The sequence below is a fragment of the Cordyceps fumosorosea genome (assembly GCF_001636725.1).
Source record: "Cordyceps fumosorosea ARSEF 2679 chromosome Unknown scaffold_1, whole genome shotgun sequence".
NCBI classification, from domain to species: Eukaryota; Fungi; Ascomycota; class Sordariomycetes; order Hypocreales; family Cordycipitaceae; genus Cordyceps; species Cordyceps fumosorosea.
The window spans coordinates 3,183,335-3,206,538 of record NW_017387301.1 but is presented as its reverse complement, the minus strand read 5'-3'; the positions used below and the strand labels follow the sequence as shown (position 1 = coordinate 3,206,538).

At 53.4% G+C, this 23,204-nt stretch overlaps 6 protein-coding genes across 6 annotated transcripts; 2 read left to right on the top strand and 4 right to left on the bottom strand.

Moving 5' to 3' along the window:
* Positions 1-1,372: 1,372 nt before the first annotated feature.
* ISF_01031 (bimD protein) lies at positions 1,373-5,849 on the bottom strand (the record flags this gene model as incomplete). Its single annotated transcript, XM_018844638.1, has 2 exons — positions 1,373-5,329; positions 5,430-5,849. The coding sequence occupies 2 exons, from the start codon at positions 5,847-5,849 to the stop codon at positions 1,373-1,375; spliced, it is 4,377 nt and encodes a 1,458-aa protein (XP_018709088.1).
* Positions 5,850-8,101: 2,252 nt separating this feature from the next.
* On the top strand, positions 8,102-9,469 carry ISF_01030 (hypothetical protein; the record flags this gene model as incomplete). The annotated part of the gene is made up of 3 exons (XM_018844637.1): positions 8,102-8,252; positions 8,307-8,559; positions 8,629-9,469. 3 exons carry the CDS (start codon positions 8,102-8,104, stop codon positions 9,467-9,469), a joined length of 1,245 nt encoding a protein of 414 aa, XP_018709087.1.
* A 413-nt stretch (positions 9,470-9,882) lies between these two features.
* ISF_01029 (mRNA capping enzyme, alpha subunit) lies at positions 9,883-11,175 on the bottom strand (the record flags this gene model as incomplete). The annotated part of the gene is made up of 2 exons (XM_018844636.1): positions 9,883-10,870; positions 11,000-11,175. 2 exons carry the CDS (start codon positions 11,173-11,175, stop codon positions 9,883-9,885), a joined length of 1,164 nt encoding a protein of 387 aa, XP_018709086.1.
* A 697-nt stretch (positions 11,176-11,872) lies between these two features.
* Positions 11,873-13,971, bottom strand: ISF_01028 (sorting nexin-41; the record flags this gene model as incomplete). Its single annotated transcript, XM_018844635.1, has 5 exons — positions 11,873-11,968; positions 12,022-13,152; positions 13,205-13,471; positions 13,520-13,779; positions 13,866-13,971. The coding sequence occupies 5 exons, from the start codon at positions 13,969-13,971 to the stop codon at positions 11,873-11,875; spliced, it is 1,860 nt and encodes a 619-aa protein (XP_018709085.1).
* A 2,425-nt stretch (positions 13,972-16,396) lies between these two features.
* Positions 16,397-19,975, top strand: ISF_01027 (Tetratricopeptide-like helical; the record flags this gene model as incomplete). Its single annotated transcript, XM_018844634.1, has 1 exon — positions 16,397-19,975. The coding sequence occupies one exon, from the start codon at positions 16,397-16,399 to the stop codon at positions 19,973-19,975; it is 3,579 nt and encodes a 1,192-aa protein (XP_018709084.1).
* Positions 19,976-20,614: 639 nt separating this feature from the next.
* ISF_01026 (nitrate reductase) lies at positions 20,615-21,862 on the bottom strand (the record flags this gene model as incomplete). Its single annotated transcript, XM_018844633.1, has 4 exons — positions 20,615-20,764; positions 20,849-21,392; positions 21,454-21,535; positions 21,706-21,862. The coding sequence occupies 4 exons, from the start codon at positions 21,860-21,862 to the stop codon at positions 20,615-20,617; spliced, it is 933 nt and encodes a 310-aa protein (XP_018709083.1).
* Between the last annotated feature and the right edge of the window lie 1,342 nt (positions 21,863-23,204).

The following is a 23,204-nucleotide window of genomic DNA, read 5'->3' as shown; positions in this document are numbered from 1 at the left end:
GGTCGAGCGAATCTTCAATAGAGGAAGACGAGTAGCGGTACTTTTTGAAGGGAGGGATGAGAGCGATATTTAACGTTGCCGAAGATGAAAAAGGAGAGAGAAGGAGGACGAGATGTTTGTATAGACCGGGAAGTCAAAGAAGAAGGGGCAAATCTGAAAGGGAAGAGCATGGATGTATTGCTTTGGGTGTTGTCCATCAGAGTCTGCCCCTTTCCCAACTACACCCTTTCGCTCCATTTCTTTGAAATCGTTTTGGGACTTGGACTGACGTCCATGGTGGATGGAGAGACCTCGATTTTTTCTCTCTCTCTCTCTATTTTTTTTTAAAGAAGGGCAAAATCAGTCGGCGTTTCATTATGCGTCTGTATTTATACACGCTGGCTGGCTCAAACTCAGGGGGACGAGCGAGGGAGAGATGGGACCGGACCGTTTGGCTGTGTTTTTTATTGTCCTTTGGCGGCGGGCTTTACTTATTGTTATTGGAATGATGGGAGAAGGGGGATCCTTGTTTTTTCTTGGTTTTCAGGTGTTGCGTTTTTGTTCAAAATGTTGAATATTCCGTCCCTTCTGCCTGATTTCTCCTCCGCTGTCCTTGTTTTTTTTTTTGGAGTCTTCCTTTTTTCTTCGTTTTTATTTTATAGGTTATGCAAAATCGGACAGAGGGACCGCTGTACAGCACAAATACACAAATACACAAATACACAGATACACACACACCAACCACGTTTTTACCACGTTGGCATAATTCTCACCCAGCCTTTCGTGATGAAGCAGCCGCTTATGAGGGCTTGTTATCACCATATTGCGTTTTCCATAATGACAGTGTCTGGGTAATCAGTCATGTATGTGTATTACTCGCTGACAGGCATACAGATAATAACCTAACAATGACCGCCGACGAAAAATCCAGCAAACAACGAAATGAAGGGGGGATTGCAGCGAATTTTTTGTCGTCCAACAACGAAAACGGCAAACAAGACAAAAAAGAGACAAAAAGCGTCTTACTCCGTAAATGACACAGAAAACAGCCATCAAAGAATCTTCCCATCCCCTCTTTCTCCAAAAAAAAAAGACTATACACCTCTCCGAAATCCTGATCGGCAAACAAGAAAGAAAAGAAAACAGGATTTTCTCCAACCGAGACGGGTTCCATGTTCGCTTCCAAGCCAAAAAAAAGTCTTTTTATCCAGAGATGGTCTCCCGCTGTCTCTTCGCGCTCCGGAGCGCGGATGATGGCCAAAAAAAATGACGAGTCAGCGTCGCCCAAAACCAAAAGGTATCAGGATAATCGTAAGCAACCGATAGAAATGATAGACAAGAAAGAATGTCCCAATACTCTTTTCCTTCGTTCAACGTCGTCCCTCCACGTCGCTTAATCGTCCGTGTCCATGTCGTTCCCCTGGGAGGCTCGCTTGGATCGGCCTCCCCTTCGAGTTGCGGCTGAAGCAATTGTTTTGACCGCGGGCCTCACCGCTTGCGACCGCCGTCCATTCTTCGTGACTGGCGACTCCTCTTCCTCCTCCTCCTCCTCGCCGGCTGCCTCCTCTTCTTCGGCGTCACCCGACTCTTCCTCGCCGGACTCGACCTCTTCCTCGCCGCTCTCCTCGTCCGAGGAGTCATCGCCATACTTCCACTCGGCGACGCCGTCTAGCATCTCCTCCTCGTCGTCCTTGTCATCGCGTTCCTTGTAGTCGGAGGTCTTGGTGACGCGGCTGCTGCGGCGACGCTCGCTCGGTTCTGCAGCGAGAGAACTGGGCTGCTTCTTCGGACGTGCCGCCTTGACCTTCTTAGCTTTCTTGGCCTTGTGCTGCTTCGGAGCCGCCTTTTCGCGAATAACAGTCTTGATTTGCGTTCTTGAGCGCTTGGCTGATGGCTCACCGGGCTCATGCATCGACTTGCGCTTCTTTTTCCGCTCGAAAGATCGGAGGAGGTTGTCCAGCTTCTCATCTAGCGCCTCGGGAATGTATTGCTTCTTTGCAATTTCCTCTGCGACTTCACTAGAAGGCAGCGGCGCAAAGAGTCCCGTAGCCAGCCCAACCTTGCCAGGATATACACGGAAGCTCCAGTTTCTCTTCTCCTGGAATTTGCGAATGATCGCTTGCGCCAAGTCGCTGAGAACATAGAGGTTTTCGCTCGCGTCCGCGTTGATCGCGTCACGGGTCTGCTTTGTTCTCTCTGCGTACTTGCTGATGAGACCCAAGTTCGACTCAGTGGCTACCGCATTCAGGTAGAAGAGGAAGTAGTTGGCAAAGTCTGCCAGGTCGTCCACTCCAGCGCTGTAATCAGGGTGATGGGCCAGTAGCGGGATGAGTCGTCCAAAGATGGACTCCATTACCTCTTTCTTGTTCTCGGAGTAGTACAAAGCCCTGGAACGTAGCCAAGTCTCAACTCGACTCTTGAGTTCGGGCGCAGGCTCAAACGCAACGAGGAAAAGCATAGTGAGGAAGCGAGCCCGCAGCTTGCCGTGAGTCAGGTAGCTCTGAAGCTTCTCCATGAACCGGTGACGGACTTGCACCTCGCTGTCTTGTACCAGCTCTGCGAGCTTGTTGAAGGTGACGGGGTCGAGTTGCTCATCGTACTTCTTCACTGTGCACAGCTTGAGCATCAAAAGACCAGCGAGAAGCCGCAGCCTCTTCTTGTGATGTTGGGGAGTATCCTTGACCTTGCAGAATTCGCCTTCGCTGACCACGAATGTCTTGAGCAATTTGAACACCGTCTTGACCCTCGTTTCAGAGTCGGCCTCATCCTCGTTGGAAATGGCTTGGTTGGTGAGAATGCGCAGAGCCAAAAGTTTGGCCTGGATCTCCTCATCCATATCAGCATCGTCCACCCATGACTTGTCGGCCCCAGGTCTAGCATCAGTGTGTACTTGGCGAAGAATCGACTTTATCGTGACATCTTGGATCTTATCACCCTCGTCCATCGTGACGCTGGGGGCTAATCGCTCCAACTGGCTGATTGTGGCGAGCTTGTTCAAAAAGTGTGACTTTCCGTACTCGAGATTTTGCATGGTCTTGCGCAAAAGGTTGGTAGCCGTCACCTTACTTTTGTCATCATTCTTGGCGAGCATAATATTGATAGCAAACTTGGCCGCCTTTGGTGGTGTACCATACATGGCATAGTTGGTCAGGGTTTGAATGAAGCTTCTGTCCAGGGCGACATCATTGGGGTACTTTTTGGCATAGGATGCGTATGCCTTCAATATATCAACCACGGAGGGGTCATTCGTCTTGCTGTCGGAGGGAGCCTGCTCGATGATTTCTTTGCGCAATTCCTCTGCGTGTGCCTTGAACAAATCAGGGTTGCGCTGGGAAATGTCGTTGAGAACAAGGTGGGCGACAGCGGCAAGACCCCCCTTGTCGCTCTTGGAACAATCCATAATCGTTGCTAGATGACTGCGGTTGAACATGAGAGAGCTTGATCGGTACAGGAGGGGGATAATGGTATCGAGCGCAACAGCGGCATTGCTAGCTTGAAGTTTTGTGATGAGCTCGCTGATGGCTCTCCGGACCGTCTTGAAATCACTTTCAGATTCGATGGCATACTTGACAAGTTGGTAGCTCCGGCGCTCGTTCAGTTTGGCAAACTTTTGTAAATCTGCGCGGACCTTGAGGGCGTCGGGGAAGAAGCGGCCAATCCAATCGATCGTCTTGGCCAGGGTAGCCTTGACCTTTTCATCATTGGAATCAATGACACCGCCATTATAAGCCTCGCACTGCTGAATCAGGATGGCAACGCCCTTTGCGAACTGCGGTTGGCGCGCCTGCATAGCGAAGAAGGCCTTTTGCGCTGGTGTATCTAGGGACTTGAGCATAAGCAGAATTCTCTCGGCGCGAATGCTATCCTGTTCTGCCTGGCTCATGGCACTCTTGCTGGAGCCGCCTTTGCCAGACTTTCCCTTGACCAAGGGGAACTTGAGCGGAACCAAACACTCGAACATGACGCGATCAAGTAAGACGTTGAGGTCCGAGTCGTTGGCATAGAACGAGTTGATAATTCTGGAGGGCACGCCACCGAGACAGGCAGTCACTGCCTCTTGTCCCTCTTCGATGTCTGTGGCGCCAACAGCCCACAGCTTGCCGAGCAAGACCATGGCGTCCACGCGAACAGAGGCTTTTCGGTCACGGCATCGATCAGACAGGCTCGCAAAGAGGGAACCTTCCTTATCAACACCACCGGTAGCTCCGAGCTTGAGAATTACATCTCTGAATTGGAACAGTTCGATGGCCTTGACGGCGGCCAATCGAACCTTCTCTTCGTTGTCACTCAGCTTGTCGATCAGCCCACGGACCAGTTCGGTTTCATCTTCTCTGCTTAGACCGATACCACCTGCGGAAGTCGAGAGGATGTATCCAACGGCGATGACCCAGGCTGCACGGATGGTACCAGACTTGTCGTTCTTTCTGCCGACAAAGTTGCGGTACGTGGCGTGGTGCGTTTGAGCAAAGGACTGAGGCGAGAATGGCGCTGTGAGAACGTTGGCCTCGGCGGGAGTGCCAGGCTCGTCCATTAACCGCACAGGAGGCCAGGCGGCAGGATCGAGGGCAGGCGGCGGAGGGGGCCCGGCAGCACCGATGCCTGAAATCATGTCTCCAAACGCCTCAGTGGCGATGTGGCGAAGATGGACGTTATCGGCGGACAGCTCCGCATCCAGCTGCGGGACGACATTTTGCAGAATCGTAGGAGCGGCTCGCCATAGCTCTCGGATCAAGGCGTGGGCTTGGCGCAGGCTCTTCAGATCGGCCTCGGAGGGACCTGCATTGGCGTCTTCCTCGTCGTCGTCGTCGTCGCCATGTCCGTATCCGTTCTTCGTGGCAAACCCGGAGGCATTGAGAATGACGTCGCTAAAGTATTGGCTAACATAACGCGACATTTTGTCGGCGCAGCCATTGCAAATGTTCTTGGCCATGATGTACGCAGGAGGCTCCGTCTTATGCAGGAGCGTTGCTTGCTTGCCATTGGCCTCCTTGGACTTGCTTCCGCCAGGGGGGGCAGCCCGGAGGAACTGACTGATGATGGCATCAATGACACTAGCCGGCACGCTGCCGGGGGATTCTTCAATGAGGTGCATGAGCATGTCGGTCAGGTGAATCTCGACGTCCTTGGCAACCTGCTCGTCGGGCGAGGCTTTGGAGCTGGTCGAGACGCCGTCGAAAGCGGAATTGAAGAGTCGCAGAAGCAAATCATCGGCGCCGTGGATATCGCAAATGAGCAAGATACTCTTCACTTCTGTCAATGACGTGAGAACGTATTTGTGCTGGCTGTCGTAGGGATTTGACGGGTCGTGGAGAGCAGGCAAGATGTCCTTGACAAACAAGGTAAACATCATCTGTCGGGCGCGATTCAGTCAGCATGCATTGGACACAAGGAGACGAGCTGGGGGCTTCAAGAATGGTGGGACGAGGGTTGGCGAGGAATTGGGCGCGTACCTTGAGCTGCTCCTCTGTAAAGGGCGCCTCGGGGACGTAGAGGCGAAGGAGATCGACGAGGCAGCAGGCCGTGTAGGCCTTGACGCCGCGATCCTTGTGCTGAAGGAGATTGCGGTGGGCGAGGTGGGCGGCGACGGTCTTGAGGGAGTCGAGCTCGACGGCGCCTTGGTCAAAGTCGGCAAGCTCCCTGGACAGGCGCTCGAGGCGGGCCAGCAGGGTGGCACTGGGTATGGGTTTGGCCGGGCGCCACGAGAGCTCCTCGTTGAACACGAGGCTGTGTTGCTCCTGCTCTTGCTCGTCGTTGTCACCGGCGTCGCCCATGTCCTCGTCGGCGGGCGTCTCCTGGACGGGCTGCGGCTCCTCGACGACGGGCTCGGCCTCGGCCGGTTCCTGCGCCCGACCACCGCGTCGGCGCGCCATGGTGGAGGTGGGAAAAAACGTCTGTTTGCGAAAACGCGAGGCCCGAGTCGAGCGGAGGAGCAATTACGGACGAAAGCGCGTGGGAAAGTCAGGGTTTTGCGCGTGCACGAGGGCGTCTGGCTGGCAGAGGGGGGAGCGTGAGTGGTGCGTCGCGGGCGGCAAGTGGTGAAGTTGGTGATGGCGGTTGGCGTTTCAAACAAGGGCGTATAATGACAGCATCGCACAGAGACGGAGAAGATGTCACCGAATTGCGAGCTGTTCCAATGCGCGGCGGGCAGCGTGGGCAGGCGTCGCGATTGGTTCCGGCCGTTGGTGTTGGTGATAATTGTATGCGGAGGAGGTGGGCGGGCAGCAGCAACAAGCAGCTTTGTCGAGAAGCTCAGGCGAGCAAGCAAGGGAAAGTAGTAAACTATAAAAGTGCTTGCTGATGGAAGAGGCGTTTGGGGCTAGTGCGAGTGGGCTTGGCTGTGGTTCCAACAACGCGACGCGCCACACTTTGCAGGTCGCGGGCGACAAGAGTAGCAAGAGCTGGACTCTTTGGGTAGCAAATTTAGAATAAGAAATAGAGAATTCTTCAAAAAAAAAATATAAGTGAAAAGACGTGTTTAAGTTGAATTCATCTACAAGTCCAGATTTCAGCATAGTTTTGGTATTTGTAGTATAGTATGAGCCCGGTGACTGGTTCTTCTATCATGCCTTGTCTGACTGGTACTAACTAATTATTGACCGCGTCGCCTTAATAGTTAACTACATAAATTGGTGCCGACTGCTACAAACGGTACGATAGGATGCCATGGGCATTGTCATAAACATGAGTGAGTTAAAAATACGCGAAAAATGAAGGCGAGCTATTTGATTTTTACTAGAAATTTCAAGATATTTCCGACACCCCGAGGAGTCCTGCTTCTCTTGTTTCTCTTGTTTCTACCTCACAGTTTCTGCCACTTCACTTACCGTGACAATCAACTTTCTCTGTCACCGCTGCAAAGCCAACTCGCATCCACAGCTCAACTACAACTGTGCCAGGAGAAGAAGAGTCAATCATTCCAACTGTTCCCTTCCTCGGATCAACTTTCAACCCGAAAGGTGTTGCGCAGAGACCCGTCGTCTGCCGTGAACCTCGACGGCCAGCACGAGTGCAGCAATCCGGTTCGTCGCACTGCTCTCCACCAAATGTATTTATGCTTATATAGAGAACCGTTTTGTTTGATGGTTCTTCTGTAAACCATACCTTAATTCTGCCTCGCACCGTTCACAAAGGTTGGTAGCTTCCATCGACAAGACTCCATCCATAAGACTCACATTCCCACCACGCCTTCCCACTCCGTTCACAAGCATCGAATTCCAAGGCCTCTATTGCCATTTCCATTAAGCATTAATTTTTGAAATGGATACCCTGGCTTGTATTTCGAAGGTAAAAATCAGGGTGTTTGCCCTGTGGCGCACAAAATACGGCTCGGCGCCCCTTCACATCAGGGAATCCGTCTCTCGTACCTCGAGAGACAACTCCAAACTTGTCACACAGCAATCCTGCAATCTAGACGGCAAATGGAAGAAAGTCACACAATACAAGCACTACGTTGCGTCAGGATGGATATAAAACAGCACACATAGGTAGCTCTGATCATCACGCATTTCTCTTCACCACCAGCCTCCAAGGGACAATAAGCCCTCGCGTACTCGTCAATTGTTATCAATCAAGTAAGTACACATAAATTTTCACAGGACCTCCAGCTACGTTCAATCGACCAAAAAATCACGCCACCTTGCCTATTCATGGCGGAAAGTGAGCGTCAAAACGGCACTACTGCCTCTCTGCCAGCCGCAATAAGAGCACTCTCCGTTTGCATTTGTTTACATCTCACCTTGAACGAGTTTAATTTTGATTTACTAAAAGCTGATCTTGTGCGTTCGTAGGAAACGTACTTAAAAGTCAACCCACAAGTTCGTGCGCGTTTCCCTTCCTCCTCCTCTCACCTTCACCATCACGCTCGTTTTCGCACAACACTCGTTCAGCAATTTTGGATTGCTCGCAGCATCATTTTCAACCTTCGTTTCCAGCATCAAACACCTACAAGGCATCATTGCATCCGTGTTTAACACATCTCTTTTGTTCTACAAACTCTCGTCGAGGCGTCAACAGTTCTGTCCTGTCCCCGCAAACACTTACGAGTGAGCATCTTGAAAGGCATTATCTCTTCCCCCTTGTGCTGACCCAATCGACAGTGTCTTTTCCATTTGCAACCTCCTACATGTACGACTACAAGGCTCCCATCGAGGGCGTTTACCAGCCTCAGCCTCAGCCGCGCTCCTCCTGCAAGGCTACCGCCATCAAAGTGGCTACCGCGTTTGGTGCCCTGGCCCTCGTCGGTATCGCCGGCGTCGCCGTCGCCTCCCGCTGCCGTACGTTTCCAATCCTTTTGCTTGATCTGGAGCGAAGCTGACGAAAATCCGCAGGCTTTGCTGTTGGTCATCAAGCTCCTGTGATCGTCGACGCGGCCGAGTTCCGGGAGCAGCTCCCCGCCGTGCTCCGTCGTGAGAACGCCGACGAGTCCATCCCCGGCCTCCAGCCCTACGACTACTCCACGCCTGTCGGCCCCGTCGTCGTCAGCAGCGGCTCCGTCGTCTCTGGCGGTGCCGCCGCCCGCGCCACCGGCGAGGATGAGCTCGGAGCGACTTCCCTGCCCGCCAACGCCAGCGTTCCCACCCTGTAAGTCCTACACCTCTCTCGCAAGTCCTTCCAACAACCGCCATGGTACTAACTCTCCAAACCTTGCAGGACCCAGACGCGCCTCAACACTGCCTACCGCGGTGTCCGCAGCATGGAGGCCAACACCACGCGGACCTCCACCACGACCCTGACCACGACCGTCGTCATTACTCCCGGGGCGACCACGCGCACCTGCGACTCCAGCCCTGACGAGACCGAGACCGTCACCACGACCGTCACCGTCGTCCCTGAGCCGTCATACGCTCCCGAAACCTACGGCACTCCCGCCGCCGTCGACGTGACCGTCACCGGCGACCCCGCCACCGTCACCGACGTGCAGACCGACACCTCCTTCACCAGCGGCGCTCCCGACGTCACCGTCTCCGGCACCCCCGTCACCGTCACCGACGTACTCACCGACACCTCCTTCACCAGCGGCGCCCCCGACGCCACCGTCTCCGGCTCGCCCGCCACCGTCACCACCGTCATCACCAACACGGCCGGCGAGCCCCTGACCACGCTCACCTTCACCAGCGTCAACACCGTCTTCGTCACCGTCACCACCGTCACCCGCACCCGCGGCAGCACCACCAGCGTCGACTTTGACTCCTCCGTCCTCGGCCTGCCGCACTCCTCCGCGACCGACGACGGCGTCGTCACGCACACCGAGACCGTCACCGTCACCGGCGGCCCGCCCGTCACCAGCACCACCACGGTCGTGCTGCCCCCGACGTACGGTAGCGCCGCCGGCGGTGGTCATCTTACTTCGTACGGGACCGGGGTGCCCATCAACGCCACGGCCATGCCGACGTACATCCCGCCCATCGTCTCTGCGGGCGCCGCGGAGGGCTGCGGCCGCTCTTGGGCGTACCTCGTCCTGGCCGTCGGGGCTGCCATGCACCTCTTCTAGATCATCGACAGAAGAATCCGGCGCGTCCACAAAATGTTTTGTTGTTGCTTCATTTCATTGAGCAGGGAAGGAAAATAGGCGTCTCGCGAGTATGGATCAGCCTAGAATATTTGCACTGTTAACGTGAAGAACCAAAGGGGATGAGCTTTAAAAAGGATGATTGATTCATTGATTCTTTCTTGAATTTCTATTTCAAAATATGAAAACAAGTACGTACTAGTACTAAACTCGGCTTTGCCCCAGAAATGCTCGTGGTTGCCTGGGGTAGCTCTCATCGCCGTCTCTTGTTCCGCCCAAACTCCCATCCGTAAGTCCCGATATCAATGAACGCCTCAAAGAAAGAAAATAACGCCCCTCCGGACCATACAAAAACGACTTGCCCGAATAATCTAGCCATTCAATCTTGTCCGGCTCTACTTCCGCTCTGACCTTGCCTGGCGCGCCTTCCAATTGTCGCGGATCGGCCCAGCAGCCTGATGCAGGTCCTGCTGAGTTACGCGATCCTTGATGCTCTGTAGAACGCTGCTGACTGTGGACTTGTGATTGGCCTCAAGCTTGTCATCACGGAAGCGCAACAGGCGCCAGCGCTTCTGATCGTCTTGATTACACTCGACGATGCGGTCGTTCAGCGGATCACCAAGACCCTTGAGCAGCTCCCACTCTCCCTTTGTGAGGTACAACGGTTGGAAGGGCTCATACCGCTCCGGTCCGTTGCCGCCCGTGAACACCATGAGCTCCGCGGTGGGCATGCTCTCGTAGTCGACGAACGGCTCCGTCCTGCCTATGGCGCGCTCCGCCCTGTTGGGCTGGACCGTCGGGAAATGCAGTTTGAGGAGGAAATCAATAGTGTTCTCCTCTGGCGGCTTCCACTTGAGAATGTTGGGGTCCGTGCCGTGGCGGTACGACGTGTGGCGGCACGTAAAGATGAGCCCGTCGTTTCCGTGCTTGAGGTTGGGTAGGACCTGCTTAAACATCATCTCGATACCGTAAGCAAGTTGGAAAGGCTTCATCTCGACGTAAAATGGCTGGAACTTGAGTTCTTCGGGGAACTCCTTGAACAGGCGCTTGTATGGCGTGTGGAACCTCTCCTTGATGTAGGCAAGTCTCTTATCCAGAGTGCGGTCCATGAGCACTTGCCCATCCATGACAAGGCAGTCAAAGATGAGGAAGCGCGGCTCCTTGCCGCCGTTGGTCTTGCTGTCCCACACGAGCTCGCCGTCGAGGACCGTGTCGGCGTGAAAGGCAGCCGCATCGCTCTCGAGGGGGAAATGCAGGTTGCGGTTTGTGATGAACCAGTAGTCGTTTTTGCGGTCAATCAGGTAGTGTGTTTCGGCGCCGCTTTCGTCCGTCGTCGCGTACAGTAGATATCGAATGCCATCGGATTTTTCGCAAACGTAGTAGCTGTCGCGCGCAATCAGTTAGTTAGTACGAGCCAACAAATACAGGACGAGTCGTAGATGCGTGCCAGATTGCCGCCCACAGGGGCGTCGCAGACGAGGCACGCGGCACATGGCACGCGGAAAAACGTACTCTTGCGTCTTTAGGGCGTCAATGTGCTTGCGGGCAAAGCTGACGGGTTGCGCGCCCGGGAAGCCGATGTGAGAGCGGCCCAAGAGGTGCGCGACCTCGTGGCGCATATTGTGCAGAAGTTGACCATCAGCCTTGATGCCGGGCTCGGCGATGGAAGCGATTGGGCCATCCCCCATGGCTACTATTGACACTGTGGGGGTGAATGATGGCGGGAGTGGAAGAATGATCGTGTTATGGGTAGAAAATGTTAGGTATAGAGGTAAAAAGGCAACGAAGGTGGACGTCGTTGCACAGCGCGCGCTATCGATAGCGCCCTGCATGCGTCGAGCGCCAAACTACTATGTAGGTACATAGGTATCACCTCTCTGAGGCATCTTATGTAGGTATTTTACATTTCTTAGATATTTAACATATCTTGCGTATTTCACATATCTTAGGTATTTTAGATACCTTCTATTTCGCCCATGATAGGTATTTTATTTATCTCAGGTATCTTAGCTAATTATCTCAACTATCGTAGGGATAGGTTAGATACGTGGCAGGGGACAAATACATGTTGCCACACACTGTACAGAACTGTAAGGAGGTATTACCCAGATAAAGCAAGCTGCATGCTACGCATCCTGCAAGAGGCAAGCAATTCTTTATTTTTATTTACACTCGTTTATTCATCTTCTCATTCTCCGCACTGGCTAAAACAAATCATGCATTTATGAGACTGTCAATATTCTACCAACTTCACATTCGAGAGCCAGTGACTCTTTTATACTCAACGTATAGCCTAATAACCACGTTATCTACTGGTGGCACAAAGTACCCCAACTCCAAACAACATGGTCCTCGCTCCCATATTTGGACATTACAAAAACTCAGTTAACTTTCATCAATCTTATCGACCTCGAGTCGCGCTTCCTCCCACTGTTGTTTGCTCTTCTTAGCCCACTCTACCTGACTCTTAGCATAGGCAAGCTGTTGATGGTTAGCGCATGTTCGGGAAGGCTTCACATGTTTTTGCTTCTTACCATGTAGCGGCGCAAGTCTTCCTCCTTGTCGTTTTGGAATCTTCGCAAATCCTTAAAGACGCTGGTGCTCGCATCTTTGACATCCTTCTCGGAAACGACCTGAGCTTGCTCAAGCTGGCCGATAGACTCTCTAGTCTTTCCAATCGTGTCACGACGCGTGCGCTCAGGATCGACATCGACCACGCCTTGCACAGCATGACGAAGAGGACCAAAGATTCTGTTGGTAATCGAGTTGCTGCTGGGCATCTTCTTGTGTGAAACACTGGTGCTTCTCTCGGGTACGCCCTGGCCAGCCTCTGGGGGGCTTGATGGAAAGTCACCATGGGTTGGTGGGAAATCAGAATCGATAGATTCCGTATCCTCCTGGTTACCCTCACGTCTCTGGTATGTTGGGGTTTCTCGGAGGCTAGTAGACCGTCGCGGAGGTGAAGAAAGCTGTTGGCTACTGGAAAGATATTGCTCGATACGGCGAGCCTCAGATTCGCTGCGCTCCAGCTGATCGAGAAGTGTTCTCTTCTTCTCCAGCTCCTCTTCTGTCAAGTCCTGCTGCACGCGCTTCAGTACCCGATACCGAACAACACTTCGGACAACACCAGCGAACTGGGCGTTTTCTCTCATGGGCTCGGCGAAGCTAGCGCCAAGAGAGCTAGCAAGTTCCTCTGTAGCAATGTAGGAGGAGTCGGCAGCCTGGCCAATCTTCTCGATCGCGGGCCCAAGGGAAGGGGCCTGTTCAGAAAGGGCAAATGCGTTGTATCTAGAGCCCAGTTCGCAAAGGTCCGTGGCCAAGGAAGAAAGGTGGCTTAGGGTCCGGCGGTTGACTTTTTCCATTGGACCTGTCAACAGAGTCTCGAGCTCTTTGATGGAAGCTTCGTATGTGGTGAAGTAGGGATCAAGGTCGTGCTCGCTGAGGTTCGTGGTGTCGTTGGGAAATCGTCCAATCGTGTTGGCACCGCCTTGGATAACAGATGAACTCAAAGAAGAGCTTCCACCAGACGCGGTTCGAATCTTAGCAGAAGACGCGGGGACGGGAAGATAGAGGTGCCCAGCAGTAGGGTTCGCGGTATCCAGAGGAGGTGCTTTCAGGACATTTTTGGGGATGGATGAAATAGGATGAGAGTTTAGTACCTCGCTCTGTTGCGCAAATTAGCATCACACAACGACACGCATGAGACACCAGACATACCCAGCTTGCATTCGGATCAAGAAATCTCTGCCAAACGCCATCGCTACGGACCTGTTCCATGCGGCGGCAGCGATTCAAAAAGACTGCAAGCATGCGCTTGCGGAGATCGATAATCTGCTGGTCCTGCTTTGCGCTGGTAGGATGCGCCGCATAATCCGCCATGGTGTGCTTTTCGGGGATCGGTGGGATTACGAGAGTGGGATGCAGACGCGTGAGGGCGTCTCGCAGCGAAGCGAATTCCGAGTATCTTCGGCGAACTTCAAGGTCCTGTTGCGACGTTAGCCTTATAATTCAATGTTGATATGAGGTACATACCCCGGTGCGAATGGTATAGACAATGTGTCGGCCACCGCTTTCGAGGCTCTTGCCAGCGTCTGTTATAATGATTTGCATATTTGGGTTCTCATAGAGAATCTGCTCGATGCGACTAGTATAACCGCCTGGCTTGCGCTTAGGAGGCGCATCATCCTGCGTGGTATCCGCGGTATCGGGGCCACCAGTGACGGTGCCGTGGCCAAAGGCCGGGGTCTCATCGTCGCTCGCGGATGGTGTTGCGGCAGATTCGTAAGAGTTGACTTTGGAGAAGTCTAGTCAGCAGGGTGAAGGAGAGGCTGGCAGTGCGGTTGACAACCCCGGAGGAGGTAGCTCGGTGTAAACTCACAGTCGCGGGACGTCGGAGAAGTCGGGTTCACCGAGGATGACGTTTGCGAGTCCCGACGGTCGAAGCTGGTCCCGTAAGGGTTGTTGTCTTCTTCGTCATTCCACATGATGTCTGCGGTGGGGAGGTGTTGCGCAAAGTAACAAGATTAAATGGTGGACAGTCTTATCGATCCAATTTGGATGTCAATATTCGGTCGTGGCGGTAGCAATGGCTGGGAGCTCGGCTGAGAAATGGCGGGGAAGAAGCTGGACGCGTGATAGAGTACAAGGGTTCGCAGGGGAGGTCAAGTCATGGAAATTGAAGCAAAGGCGTCGCCATTCTCCGGTGGATTCAATGAAACCAAGATGATGCGAGCAGGTGCGCGATGATGCCCAGTGGCGGGTGATAGGCTGAGAGGTGTGATGGAGGAGCACGGCGAAGCTGAGCAAAACGGCTGGAGCAAGCCAGGTGCTAACTAACTGTGAGGTGTATAGCTCCGGATTCAGAGGAGAGGCTGCGCCAGGATTACGGCGGTGGCGGCGGCGCTATGGTGGGTGGTGGGTTGGTGGATTCTGCCACCCAACGTCCAGTGAAATGCCAGGTCTGAGGCGCTGTGCTGCAGTCTGCAGACTGGCAGACACGCTGCTGGCCATGACGATCAGGCGGCGCACGGGCCAGTTGCGTCACCCCTCCTGTCTGTCCGTCTACCTATGTATGTATGTATATATGTACATACCTACAGTACCATACCTCCAGTAGGTAGGTAGGTAGATACCTCTTGTACCTCTTTTCTGCCCTTGGGCTTCTACATACATACATACATACATAGCTATCCAGCCGCGTGTTCTTCTACAACGTTTGGAATCTTCAACACACGCCACAAACTCGAGTTCTACAAAGAAAAAAAAAATCTCCATCATCGAGGTCAAGTTTCACAGAGGGAACTTACTGTAGAATTCGCACGAGTACACATCATTACCATGTCCACCCACCAAAGCACCGGCCGCCACTACAACCGCCGACAATGCGACACAATGACAGTATCAGCACAATAAAGACCTGGAACGCTAAATTTCGTGTGGGAATAGACACAGACTCTTGGCCAAGTTGACCTAATCCGAATATATCTCTCAGCCCTCGGCATCCAAGACCCTCGTGCCCTTACCATCACCAAACCTCTTGGGATTCCTCCCATAACAGCCACCACCTTGATGAATGGCCCGTGGTGGACTAGGCAAGCTGCACGTGCTGCTTCTGTTGCTGGTTGGCCTATTCAATGGTAAGTGTAAGTTCAGTTTAATCGAATCACAGCAAAGTTGCGCACCTGCGTTCCCATGCTGCCCGCTTCTTCTCTCGCTGCCGTCGTTTCCAGAGCGTTCTCCGCGTCTCCTCTTCCTTCAATATTCTTTCTTCTTCCAGACAGCTATCAGGATTGCCTCTATTCTTATGTAACCTCTCCTCCTTGTTGAGATCAGCTGTACCGCTCTTGCAGCTTGATGTTGACGGAATAGACGCCTGAGAGGAAACTGATGGCACTCGACTGTCATTCTCAGGCACTATTTTTGTAGAGGCCGTGTCGCTATTCTCGTCATCTGGGTCTCTCTTCGCTGATTTCTTGCAAGGAAATGTGTCAATTGAGACGATGTGACCGTGCTGTTGAAGATTCGGTTGCGGTCTCCCAAAGTCGTCGCTATGAACAGTGGCTGCAGCTGAGCTGACTTCGTCTTGGGCTTGTGCTTGTGCCCTGTCGAAGAAAATTGTATCGAAATCTTCCTTCATTGATGGCTTTTGTAAATCACTTTGAAGGGATCACTCCGATAATCTGCCAAGTAACTCAACATGCGCCGTTTGTGTGACAGCTGGCTGTGTTCCGTCGAAATTTAATTCGTATTTAACTCCTGAGTAAATTAAACCTTCATGTCTAAGCAAGAGCTAGTTTCCATAGAAAAGGTAGCATGAAATCTAAACGCAGGCAGACGATTGTGGTAATTCATCAGACGGCAAGTGCAAGGCAACGGTCAAGCTAGGACTGCGGCCTAGACATCTCTACTCTAATTCTGCACTTAGGCAAGTCTTGGGTAAAATTTACGTAAACATGGAAATACATGAACTATTTTTCTCAAATGATTCTCAGATTCAGCGTATTTTCCAGTGTTACTGCAATTGCGTGTTAACCTATTCTTCAGTGTGAACAGCTACGTAGTTTGGGTGGGATCGCGACTGAGTCCCTGGTGCACATAGGCGACCGTGCACGGACCACCTCCTTCACCCATCCAAAGACGCTGTCGCGAAATTCCGTCGTCTCTTCTCCGACGACAATTCGCGGTATCTGCCAGCGCTCCCAATCTCCTCCCACGGCTACAGCAGCGCGTCAATTTTACTTGCAGCCATTAGGGAATGTTTCAGGAGAGCTCTGGAAGCTTGTGCCACCGGAACTAGATCCGCCATCTGCGCGTTGGCGGCTGGGCGCGAAGCTGTGCACTTCCCCGACGCCGTAACTCAGGCGACCGATCAATCCCTCTTCACCCTTCTTCATCAACCTCCGCAACATCATGGCGGCGCTCGCCAACGGGACGACCAACGGGGCCGCTCACGGCGACTCCGCCCCTGGTCCTGTCAGCATCAGATTCTCCGACATCCCCTCGGCAATCGACATTCCTGTTCAGGGCGACCAAGAAGACGAAGCCGTCGAAATCGATCTCGAAGACCTTGTCGATGATCCTACCGAGCTCTGTACCCTCTTCGAAAACGAGCATGCCGCAAAGACGTACTGGATGACGGTCGCCCTCGCCTACGCGAAGCAACACAAAATCGACCACGCCATCGAGATGCTCATCCGTGGTGGCGGCGCTATCCAGAGCAATGCCAGCAACCCGCGCGACAAGGTCAGCATGATCTGCTGTCTTTGCTGGATGTATCTTTGGAAGAGCCGTGAAGCTCCCCGAGTTGCCCCCGACGGAATACCAGTCTCCGAGGCCAAGACCAAAGAATACTATCTTCAGCTTGCGACATCCTCACTCAATGACGCTGCCCGCCTGAACCCGTCTTTCCCGCCCATCTTCCTCGCCCGCGGCGTCTTACTCCTTCTGAGAGCCTCGCTACAGGCCCCATCCAAGACTACGAACAACAGTATTGGCACTGAAAAGCAAGAGCTCTTGAAGACTGCCGTCAAATCCTTTGACGACGCGCTCCGGGTCTCCCAAGGCAAGAACATGCTTGCCCTGATGGGCAAGGCGCGCGCATTCTTCTCATTACAAAAATACCCTGATTCTTTGGCAATATACCAAGATGTATTGCAGAAGAAGCCTGATCTGGTCGACCCTGATCCGCGCATCGGTATCGGTTGCTGTTTCTGGCAGCTGGGATTCAAGAAGGATGCCAAAACCGCTTGGGAGAGAAGTCTTGAGATTACAGCAGACTCCAAGGTTGCCAACATTCTTCTTGGTTTGTATCACCTCGATGCCAGTGGCCACGTACCGGTCAACAGCGAGGACTTTGTCAAACTCTACAAAAAGGCCATGACGGAGTATACCCAAAAATCATTCAAGCTCGATAAGAACCTTCCATTGACGTGTTCAACCTTCTCCAACTACTTTCTTTCGCGCAAATCGTGGGACAACGCCGACAAGCTAGCTCACAAGGCCATCCAATATACCGACGTCAACGCCATTGCCAGCGATGGTTGGTACGTTCTGGCTAGAAAATCTCACTACAATGGCGACACGGAAAATGCCAACGATTTCTACCGTCGAGCCGATGATGCGCGTGGAGGAACAGAAACTGGCTACTTCCCAGCCAAATTTGGTGCCGCGCAACTCTCGGTGGTGAAGAATGACCTCGGTGAGGCCAAGCTGCGCCTTGAAAAGATGATTCAGCATTCAAAGAGCCATGAAGCCATGATTCTTCTCGGCACGCTCTACGCGGAAGAAATTTTTGCCAACCAGACCAGCGAGGTCAAGGAGGACAAATCAGCAGAGATGAAAAAGGCTATCAACCTCCTGGAAGCGGTCAGAACAGCTTGGAAGGATCCGAAAAGAAATGCGTCCCCCGATGCTTCCGTGCTGCTTAATCTTGCCAGACTTTACGAAACTGAGAACCCCGAAAAGGCGCTCCAGTGCTTGCAGCAGGTAGAACAGCTCGAACTGGAACAGATCCCGCCTTCAGAGTACCCTGAAGGCGTTACAGAGGAAGCAGAGGTGCAGGCTTCTATCCGCAAATTCCTTCCTCCCCAGCTACTGAACAACATTGGCTGCTTCCACTTCCAGGCCGAGAAGCACGTTTTGGCAAGCGAAATGTTTGAAGCAGCCCTTGGTGCCTGCATGAAGATGAGCGAAAAGGACAGCACCGTTGATACCGATGCTCTTGTGTCCACAATCAGCTTCAATCTCGGCCGCAGCTACGAGGCTCAAGGTCTCTCAGACAAGGCGGTTGAAGTGTATGAGGGTCTGTTGAACCGCCACGACGACTACACTGACGCTCGCGCTCGCCTGGCGTACATCAAACTGCGACAAAGCCCCAATAAGGAGGGTCCTGACGCCGTTGCAACGCTATTCCAGGACAACACGAGCGACGTCGAAGTGCGCGCTCTGTATGGGTGGTACCTGGGCAAGGTCTCAAGAAAACGACCGGGCAATATTGCCGAGGACCCGGAGTACCGTCACTACAAGCATACTTTGCAAAGCTACGACAAACACGATCGATATGCCCTTGTTGGTATGGGAAATCTCCACATGTTGCAAGCCCGCGAAATGAGACGAGAGACGGAGTCGGACAAGCAGAAGCGCAGTGCGGCTTACGGGAAAGCTGTCGAGTTTTTCGAGAAGGCCCTGTCGCTGGATCCTAAGAATGCGTACGCTGCACAAGGCGTCGCCATTGCTTTAGTGGAGGATAAGAAGGACTACAAGAATGCACTCGCCATCTTCAACAAGGTGCGCGAGACTATCAAAGAGCCTAATCTCTATGTCAACCTTGGCCACATTTATGCCGAACTGAAGCAGTTCTCCAAAGCCATTGAGAGCTATGAAATTGCTTTGTCCAAAGAAGGCAAGCACAACGACCCAGTCATTCTCGCCTGCCTTGGCCGCACGTGGCTGAACAGAGGTCGCGCCGAGCGTGACATTGATGCGTACACAAAAGCTCTCGAATGCGCTGAAAAGGCATTGGAGGTTGCCCCTGAGCAAATCCACTACAAGTTCAATGTTGCCTTTGTCCAGATCCAGCTAGTGACTACCATTCAAGGCGTGCAAGAGAACAGGCGCACGGCAGAGCAGCTTGAAAAGGCAGCCGAAGGCTTGGAAGCCGCTATCGAGTCATTGGATGCAATCGCGGCTCACCCGCAAACCCCATACCCCAAGCATGATGTCGAACAACGTGCTAACATGGCCCGCAACACGCTGCGCAAACAGCTCGAGCGAGCCATCGGGAAACAAAAAGAATGGGAAGAGGTCAACAAGGAGAAGATTGCTGCAGCGCAGAGTCAGCGAGAAGCTGAGCTTAAGCGTCGTGAGGCTGAGCGCGCCGAAGTCCTAGCCAAGGAAAAGGAGCGCCAGGACAAGATCCGCAAAGAACGCGAGGAGATGGCTGCCAAGGTCAAACTTGAGACGGAGGAGCGCGAACGAGAATTAGAGGCAGATCGCGCTCGAAAGGAGGCCGAAATGACTGAGGATGAAGAAGGCAACAAGGTGAAGCGCAAGCGTAAACCTGCCGTCCGCGCTTCTGGTGAGGGTAAGCCAAAGCGATCCTCCAAGAAGAAGTCGGCCAAGGACGATGAGGATGACTCTGACGAGGGCACCCATGCCAAGAAGAGGCGCCGTCTTACGACTCGCGAGAGCTCCAAGTTCAAGTCCGCCGAGATTGTCGTTGACAGCGACGAAGACGGGGATGGTGCGGGCGGAGATGACGACGACGATGATGATATCCTTGACCGGGCTGACCGCATTGGCCGCTCCAGTCCGGCTGTCTCGGACGCTGGCGACAATGACTCCAACGCGGGCGGTGACGAGGACGACAAGATGGACGTTGACGATGTGCCGCGCGAGGATGACGACGATGAGCCTTCAGCCCGTCAGCCCGCCAAGAGGACACGTCGCGGTCGCGTCGTGGAAAGTGACGAGGACGAGGACGAGGAGTAGACGTAGCAGGACGAGGCCGAAGGAAAAGACAAGAGCGTGGTGCTGTGTGTCAATAGGGGAGGCGGCGGGTGAGAATTGCAGGGAAATATACGGCGCAAAAGGCAAAAGGACAGAGAATAGGTCGTGCAGAAAGCAACACCGGAAGGATCACATTGGCCCCAATCTAGGTGAAACCACCGTCTTCTTGATTTACTTTGATGTGTAGTCTTAGGTTTTCGCTTTAATGTTATTTTAGTTGAGCTTAGATTCATGGGCAGTTGGCATCCAAAGGAAGATTTATCGATGCATTGTTCAAACAGCTCAGACATGCCTCGGCATAACCAACGCGTACATATCAGAGAAAGGGTTCTGTATACATGCCCACAAAGCAACTGATAGAGAGCTTTGAATACCATATACTCGAAGTAGTGTACAAGAACATTCTAGCATCCTCTACTTGTCTTTATTTTCTACATTCTTTTTTTTTCGGTTTTGTTCGTTCGTCTTCCTGTCACTCGTTTATCCCTCCTCTTTGCATTTCACTTGCCTCTCATAACGCAAACATCGATGCATGCATGCATGACTGGCGGAAGAAAAACGGCAACCCGTGATCTTGCGCAGCAAACACGCACACCGCGTCTGTTTTCTATTTTGCTCTGCTTAAAAGGCAAAGACCTGGTCCTCGAGCTTGCTGACGGGGCGGGCCTTCTTGAAGCCGAGGCTCTCGGTGGCCTTCTTCAGGCCGCTGATCATGGGGGGCGGGCCGCAGAGCAGGATCTTGACGTCGTCGGCGGGCTTGGGGAAGAATTTCTAGGGGTCCGGCGGGTTAGCATCAAATTGCCAAGGGCTCGGGCAGCACAGTTTTCACGGCGGGGGCGGGCGAAGGAAGCGTACGGTGATCATGTCGGCGGTGACGTAGCCGACGCCGCCGGTCCAGCCCTCCGGGGGGTTGTCGAGGACGTAGTGGACGCGGATGCCCTTGTCCTCGGCGGCGAGCGCGTCGAGGTCCTCCTTAAGGAGGATGTCCTGTGGGGTGACGTTGGCGAAGATGAGGTCGACCTCGGTGGCGTCGCCGGCGGCGCGGCCGCGGGTGATGGCGCGGATGATCTGCAGCATCGGGGTAATGCCGGTGCCGCCGGCGATCATGCCGAAGTGGCGGACCATGTTGGGGGTGTAGACGAAGGCGCCCTTGGGCCCGCGGACGCGGATCGTCTGGCCGACCATCAGCGAGGCCATCATCTTGGAGATGTTGCCCTGCGGGTACGACTTGATGAGCAGGTCGAAGAAGCCCGGCTGGTGGTCGCCGGAGACGGGCGTGTACGAGCGCACAATCTCCTTGGTGATGCCGTCGGGTTGCGGCAGGGGCGCGCCGATGGAGATGTGCTGCCCGATGGGCAGGCCGAGGACCGACTTGGACGAGGGGAGCTTGAAGCGGTAGCTGGTGTGGGCGTGAGCGAAAAATTCGTGGATGGCAGTCGGAGAGGAGGGGGGGCACTTACATGGCTACATTGTGGGAGATGACAGTCTTTTCCTGGAGCTCAAACTCTTGGAAGACGTCAGGCTTGAGGACCTTCTTGATCTCTGATGGTGGCGTGTCAGTTGGTCGCTCGTTCGCATCGCGCAGAAGCGGGGGTTAGGCTTGTTGGGGCCGTCATCGGAGACGAGCCATTACGCAGAGCCAGCCGCGCAGCTTTTTTTTCCTTCTCTTCCAATACTTCCGACGCAATGTGATTGATCGCAGGTCGACTTACGAAAGTTCCAAAAGTTGTAGGCGCCGAAGAGGATGGCCACGGGGATGGCGTAGATGACCCAAGACGTTTTGACAATGGCCGTTCCGAGAACAAGGAGAAAGCCGGGGACGTAGCAGTAGTCAATGTACTGACGCGCAAAGAGGGAATCGTCCGCCATTGTGTGTCTATTTTATTTGCTCCCTTGTTACGTATGGATATCTCAAAGTAAATTCGTCTCGGGGGGGGATCGTATCAGGTCGGCAGCGCGGCAGATGAGGGGGCCGGCACGAACGTTGAGCTCAACGGGATCCCGGGAGGTCACCTTCTTGTCGAGAGGCAGGAAGGGGGATGGGATAGGCAGGGAAGGACTGCGAGATGGAATCGCAGATTGAGCGGGGGGGTCGAGGGCGTCGCGATTAGCGGTTGAGAGATGTCGTCTCCAAAAGGTCTTCCGAGGGGCCAGAGAAAAAAAGTGGCGGCTAATTGCTTCTCATCTCGCTCAGGGCCGACCGCGTACCTTTTTTTTGGGGTTATTTTAACTTATTTGCCCGAGCTCCTTTTGCGGTGGGGTACATGTGAGAGAGGCGGTACTGTGTACATGACCGTATTAGTGCTCAGGCTTTCATAACAATGTAGAGGATACATATATCCCCAATCGTTGGGTTACCTCGGAGCACAGGCGCAAGCGAGGTTATTACCGCAGTCACGGCCAATCCCATCATCTACGTAAGACTCCAAACTCCCATCTTGTCCTTGGTAACCAATTGGACTTGCTATTCGGTGGTAGACCAGGAATCTATATCTAGATTAGAGTCGGAGAAGAGACCGAGCTCTCGAAGCATAGGCATCAAGGTGACACGTGATCGGCCCCAGGACTTTAAACACCGACATCATGATGTGATGAGGTTGAATGATAAATTGCTTCGTTCTCCACCCCGCACCGATGCGGACATACAGTACGTCTTACTTGATACCTGACTTCTAACCGACACTATGGCGAGTGTCTGCCTCTCATCCAAAATGTAGCCTGGGCCAGTAATGCAGACCTTTACCACCAGAGACTGGCCTACTACCCTGCACCCATTTGCGCGCGTCAATGCCCCTCACAGCCATGACCCCGACGTCATCCTGATCGACCAAAGGTGATCACTGTCTAGTCCGGACGTGAAACAAGACGCTTCCGGGGGGCTCCAGGAGCAGAGTACGAAGTGACTACCTGCGAAATCGCACGCAACCGCTCTTCAACCACCCCCTCCTGACCACCAGTCACACGAATCATCCACCCAACAGTGTACAACGGGCAGCAATGTGGTGGCGACACTTAAGTACAGCCACAGCAACAAGCTAGCTGCGATGATGCTGCGATAGGACGGCACCAGTGATAGAAGAAGAAGCAATGGCGTTACACCACCTCAACGAGCGCTGTATTGACGGGGTCTTACCTCAACAACCCACACACAGTGGACAATAGTTCCGATTGATACCAGGTTCCGTGAAACACAGAGCATGACCACTTAGTT